The sequence below is a fragment of the Ailuropoda melanoleuca genome, chromosome 4, assembly GCF_002007445.2.
Source record: "Ailuropoda melanoleuca isolate Jingjing chromosome 4, ASM200744v2, whole genome shotgun sequence".
In the NCBI taxonomy this organism is placed as follows: Eukaryota; Metazoa; Chordata; class Mammalia; order Carnivora; family Ursidae; genus Ailuropoda; species Ailuropoda melanoleuca.
Window position 1 is genome coordinate 133,383,975 of NC_048221.1, and position 6,000 is coordinate 133,389,974.

A 6,000-nucleotide genomic window follows, 5' to 3' on the forward strand; every position below is an offset into this window, starting at 1 on the left:
AGCTCAAGTCATGATCTTGGGGTTCTGAGATCGAACCCCACATTGGGCTCTGCTCAGCATGGAATCTGCTTGAAGATTCTCTCTCCCTTTGCCCCTCCCCGCCATGGGTTTGCATGCTTAAGCTCTCTTTTCCTCTAAAATAAATCTTTTCTAAAAAAACTCTTAAAAAGGTAAGTTTGGTACTGAGCTTTCTAGAGGCTTAAGCAAGAATAGCCTACAGCCCTCCTGTCCGTTACCCTATTTCCGTCAGTGGGGTTGATGGATATGGGTCTACGTACAGGAGAGGTTTGTGGTTCCGGGACATGGACCATGGTGAGACAATGAGCTGGTAAATGCTGCTGTTGAAAGCCCAGGCTTTGAAGTCGAGACTGACCTAGATACAGCTCCTGTCCCCACTCCCTGACCTGCCATGATGTGAGGCAAAGCCTTTACCCCTCCTTCCCCTCCCCTGTGACTGCTCAGGTCGAATCGGGACGAGTCGGGGAGGTAAGACGTGCCCACGGTTGGCAGTTTCTGGCGCTCTGTATTTAGTAGCTGTTGCCATGACTCGGGGTTCTTGCTACGTGGCCGTGTCTGATGCTGCAGGGGAGCCGTGTGCGAGCCCGTGTGTGTGATGGCAGAGACTGTCTCCGGCATGAGCACCATTATTCCAGGCGAAGGGGTTTAGGACATCGAAGGCGGAAAGGCAGTGTGTAGCAGCCAGCGGAGGGCGTGCGCGATGAGTCCGCTGGCGAGAACTGGGCAAGGCCACGCTCACGTTTTGCCTGTCTCCTTTCTTCAAGGTGAATGACTCAAACTGTGACCAAGAGCTTCTGTCCCTGCTCCTGGACGCCAGGCTGCTGGTGAAGTGCATCTCCACTCCCTTCTACCCACATATCATTGAGCACCTCTTGGCCAGCCCGCGGCAGGGGCCCTGGGATGCGGAGGGGCTGGCCAGACACCTGCGCGAGGCCGGCCACGAAGCCGAAGCGGGCTCGCTCCTCCTGGCCGTGAGAGGCACGCACCGGGCCTTGCGAACCTTCAGCGTGGCGCTCAGCGCGGGGCAGCACTGGGTGTGAGCCCAGCCTGGCCCGGCGTGGCCACGGTTGCTCAGCCACCCGGTGGGAAGGAACTCCGGACCCGAATCCTGTTCCACAAGCGTCATGTGTATCTGTCGACTGTTCTTAGTGGTTCCAACAAACTGCAAATAAAGCTGTACATAAGTGATGAGCGTCGTTTATGCTTTTTCTTTCTTGCGGGGACTGGTTAACATATTTTCTCACTAAGAGAGACTTGACTCTTCATCTTTATTTTGAACTGCCTTTTCTGGATAGAACACAGTGAATGAAGACATCTTGGATGTGGTGGTGGGTAAGCTGCGTTCGAAAGGGGGAATGTGTGTGGAACGGTTAGGGGTGGGAGCAGATGTCCTAGGACGGAGGAAGGCTGTCTCGAGTCAGTGATGCGGTTTTGCTCGAAGTACTCACTGCTCTGAACCTTAGTCAGTCCGTGTAAAGTGAGGGTTGTATTTATGTCACAAGTTGTTGAGTTACGTGAGGTTGTGTGTGTGAGGCTCTGTGAGATACATGGTGGGGGCCCAAAACATGTTACCTCCTCCCCGCTCATTAGTGTTATGGTACATGAATCACGATTGTGAGGCCACAGCCAGATCTTACGAGCACATGAGGTGCCTACTGAATTCGGGGTCCCCACACTTACCAACATCACCGTACTAAGGTGGGCAAAGTTGCATATCTGGAATCTAGATAACCAGCTGGGTGGGCTAACAGAGCCGCTGTGGGCACTTATCCTCCTGGGGGGTCACTAATTTGCATGTAGCCCATCACAGCAAGGGCATGGATGGCAGCACCGTCAGGAAAACCAACACAGAAGTGGTGTCCCCTGCGCAGGGGTGTGAGGACCCTGATGCATGACTCACTGGCACTTGCTTCCATGGCAGAAGTGGGTGCTTGAAGGTGGAGGCTCAGAATGGAAGTTCTGGACTTTTCTCTTGTGAGAGCCTGACACCAGATTCAAGCCCCAGCAGTGGTCTGGGCAGCAGCTGGTCAGGCCCACCCTCTAGGAATAACATCGATTTTCCTTACAGTCCATGCCATTCTCTTCATCACTGGCTTCACTCATTTCTACTCCGATGGGGATAGCTACAGAATGCTTGAACAAAAAAAATTTTTTTCACCATCTTTGGACTTTGGACAAGATTTCTTGGCCTCATAGCCCACGGCTTCATAGCCCACTCCTCTGACTTCTGACCAGTTGTCTACCCCTGGACTGAGTTCCTTGTCCAAACCTTTGGTAGCGCTCAGAATTTGGGAATGGCTTACACAAGCCTCTGAAATGCTGTCAGAGGAAAGGGGTCAACATTTTCCTCTCCAATTAGGTAACACCTGTGCAGAGAGACCCACAAGGCCAGACAGGCCTTCCTCGATCTCTGAGGACACCAGCTGTACCAGATGGCCTTGACTGAGCCACTCCCAGGAAGCATGCCTACTGGTCACTTGGGTTTTCTTTAACCTCACAGCTATCTTCCATCATTTCAGGCGAGGAAAACATAAAGTGAGCAGTATTCTGAGATAACACAGTCCATTTTAATGGGATCCATCCAGAAATGTTTTTCTTCAAATTGCAGAATTATAGGCCTGAGGCCCAGAATAACACCATGACTCTCCAGATAAATAAACCAAGGGCCAGAGGGCTGAAGTGACCGCTCAAGGCCAGTGGCAAATTGTGGGTCTCCACTGTGCCATGCTTACGTGGAAGGGAGTCCTTCATATAAACTACATTTCTCTGATCGGACTCATGTCCTCACCAGAAGCCACATTTGCAAAGTTTGAGCAGTTTCTATGGAAGAAAAAAAGAAGGAGGAGGAGGAATACATTCCAGATTCCTACCAAGTGCATAAACGCTCTAGAAGATAGAGTTGGTCTTTGTGTTGGTATTTAGAATGTTGACCATAAACGTAAAAGATGTGAGGTAATCTGATGTCTTTGTTGCTGTATAAGCTCCTAACAGTTATCTCAAGACTTTCTCTTTGAAAACAAAGAGTAAGAGAGGGCTGCACTGGGCCTTGTTTGCAGTCACACTTCAGAGCGCGGCTTGCCTGGAGAGTGGACCCCGGCGTGGGCAGAGGAGGGAGTGGGCCTCTGGTGTCTGATGGCAGGTCACCGCATCTCTCAGCCTCGTGTTCTTATGCATCAGGAGGGCTAATCCTGCCTTCCAGATCCGTGTGGTTCAACAAGGTCGTGCTGCTGCCTTGCGCCCCCCGGGACTCGTCTCCCTCACCGGTGCCTGGCCCTGCTTCCGTGGAGGGATTCCCCACCCCAAACACAGACCCCAAGCTTGAACTGCATTAGCTCATTTCATCCTCACTGATAATCTTATAAGGACACGAGGTGCAGAGAGAGTAAGTCATTCTCCCGACACAAAGCTAAAAGTAACGGAACTGCGGTGCCATGGGAGGCGGTCTGATTCAGAACCACACGGAGTCTTTCCAGCTGCCTGCTGGTACCCCAGCCTGTTCGAGAGCTCGGATACCGAAATGTCCAGACTCCCCCACTTCCCACGCAATACCAGGGGCCTTCGTTCAGACCTTCCCTAGCATTCCACGTTTCCCAAAATGTGCCCATGTCTTTGACCACCATGAATGTTCTCGGTAGACAATTACAGCATCACTCAGCTTACTAAAAAGAGGACAAGTTGAGGACCTGAAGTGCTAATATGCACCTGCAAGGTCATCGGGACCCAGGGTTAATGATCACAGCTGCGTATTAGAATCACCTGAGGAAAATTTAAAATCTACCAATGCTGAGCCCCCTCACCCCTCTACCCTGACCGGTGAGAATGATCTAGGGGTGAGGCCTCAAGCTGGGGAACCAGACTGATGTCACTGGCTCCTTGTCTCTTGTCGCCCATGTCTCTGGCCATTTGCCTTGCACTCGGAAGCAGACAAGGAATGTTCAGGATCTAATCCTGGCCTGTCTGTCCGTCCAGCCCCACTCTGGAAAGGCGGGCCGGGACCAGAAGTGCTGAAGCTCTCAGTCTGAGAGGGCCGGCCCTGCCTACCCGTCCCCGGGCCCTCACATGCCAGGGTGAGCAGGAGCCACCTGTCAATGGGAGCGACTTAGCAGAGGAATGAAAAGGCCCCTCGCTTTTTTAACCCACAGCTCAATTTAGATCTGGCGTGGAGGCAGCCCGAGTCTGGGGGCTCCGTGTCGGAAAGGCACCGCCTGTGGGACGCTAAGCTTCCCCTTGAAAACTGGGTCTTCTCTTTTTGGAAAGGAAACTCATTATGGTAAATGTAGCAGGAGAGCATTCAAATGCAGCTCTGCCCTATTCTTTGGAGAGAGGTGGCATCTTGCTCGGGTTACTCTGAACACAGCAGCTCCGTGCTGTCATTGAGCTCCAACGGTTGGGACTCCGTATCACTTCTTAATAACTTTAAACTCATTATCAAACTGAGATGGCTTAGAAAATGAGAAAATAGGAAAATAGACTCACAGGTGTTTGGGGCTTGAAAAGAAGAAAAGGGAGCCTCTTGTGCGAGCAGCCATGCCGTGGGCTTTCTCTCCACTGACCGTGGGAGACACGAGAAGCGAGGCTTGATCTTCCACGGTCCCGATGGCTCTCGAGCCTGACGCTGCAGATCCCACAGCTGTGGCATCGGACCCCCACTTGGGGCTGGGAGCCAGCAGGGAGCACAGCAGACTGGTTGGACTACAATGTAAACTCGGTTCTGAGGGTGGTGGTGAAGGACTGGAGTGTGAGTCTCTCCTCCCCGGTGGTGAGTTCTGGAAGGGCACCTCAGGGCACAAGGGGCAGACCTCAGAAACCAAGGCCTCCACAACCATCAGGCAGCGAGGGAAGCCATAGGAGGTGTGACAGAGATGGCCCTGGAGCGGTTCTAGAGGCAGGGCTTTCCCGCCAAGGGGAAGGGCCCGGATTGGCATTTTCACTCAGCAAGGAGGCCGCCTTTCACCTGATGGAATTCGGTCTGGACGAGCCACAGGCCTACTGCTGAGACAGCGTGGCTGAGGACAAAGCCCTGGGCTGGAGCTGGGATCTGAGTTGGAGGGCCAGCCTGGCTAATCTGTGACTCTGGGCAATGTCACTTGATGGCTTTCTCTGTGTCCTGACAACACCACTCCGCTATTGTAAGGCCCAGCTTCACCGGGGAGTGCTCCCCGTGGGGCCTCGGGGATGGGGAGGAGAGGACCTTCTGCACAGACGGGGGCAGGGAGTGGTCTCCGAGACCCCCAGTGACCTCCCTAAGCTCCTCTGCTGCTCTGGGCACCTCTACTGCTCACCCATCCCCCACCACGCCTGAACCGGGCTGAAGGCAAAGCTGTCAGGATGCTTGGAACGCTGGTCATTCTGGGAGGAGGAAGGTGGCCATTCTGTCTACAAACCAGGACCCTGGAAGGGGCATCCCAGTGTCCGAGGAACGTGGCTGGGGCTGAGCCACACGGATCGGCTGCCTCTTCAAGTTCCCTCAGCCGGTGGCCCAGGTGCAGGGGTGAGACCGCCCTGTCCCTGAGACAGAAGCACCGCACAAATGCCACCATTTCTCTCTTAGAAAAGAAATTCTCTCTTCTGGGCACTTGAACGTCTCCAGTGTCGAGTGTTTTCGACGCTGCCTGTGGCACCCGTGCTCTCCCTCCCGTGTTTTGCTTCCCTTGCCCTCTGTTCCTTCAAGTGAGCCCTACTGTTTCCATCTTCTGCCTGGAGCCGGACAAGGCCTCTCCTGTCTGATAAACGCGCTTGTAGCCCATTCTTTACGTCTCCTTTGTTTTAGCTAGAAGAATTTTGCTCTTTGCAACTACTAGCAATAAAAATAATAGAAGGACCAATTTACTGAGCACCTATGTGCGTGCAAGATCTCTCATGTCCGTGCACACTGAGCCGTGAACCGCCCCGGCAAAGCAAGTAGGTCCTGTCCGCCATGTGTGCACGAGGAGGGCAACTCAGAGGGGCTGACTGACTTGCCCGAGGTCGTCCTATCAGGGA

At 53.4% G+C, this 6,000-nt stretch overlaps 1 protein-coding gene across 2 annotated transcripts in view; it reads left to right on the plus strand.

Moving 5' to 3' along the window:
• NBAS (NBAS subunit of NRZ tethering complex) overlaps positions 1-1,206 on the plus strand; it is a 336,415-nt gene extending 335,209 nt beyond the window's left edge. For both annotated transcript variants that reach the window (XM_034659882.1, XM_034659883.1), the window contains one exon: positions 783-1,206. In XM_034659882.1, coding sequence (XP_034515773.1) covers positions 783-1,058 — 276 coding nt within the window. In that variant the 3' untranslated portion in view covers positions 1,059-1,206. The remainder of the gene's footprint in view (positions 1-782) is intronic.
• Positions 1,207-6,000: the final 4,794 nt, after the last annotated feature.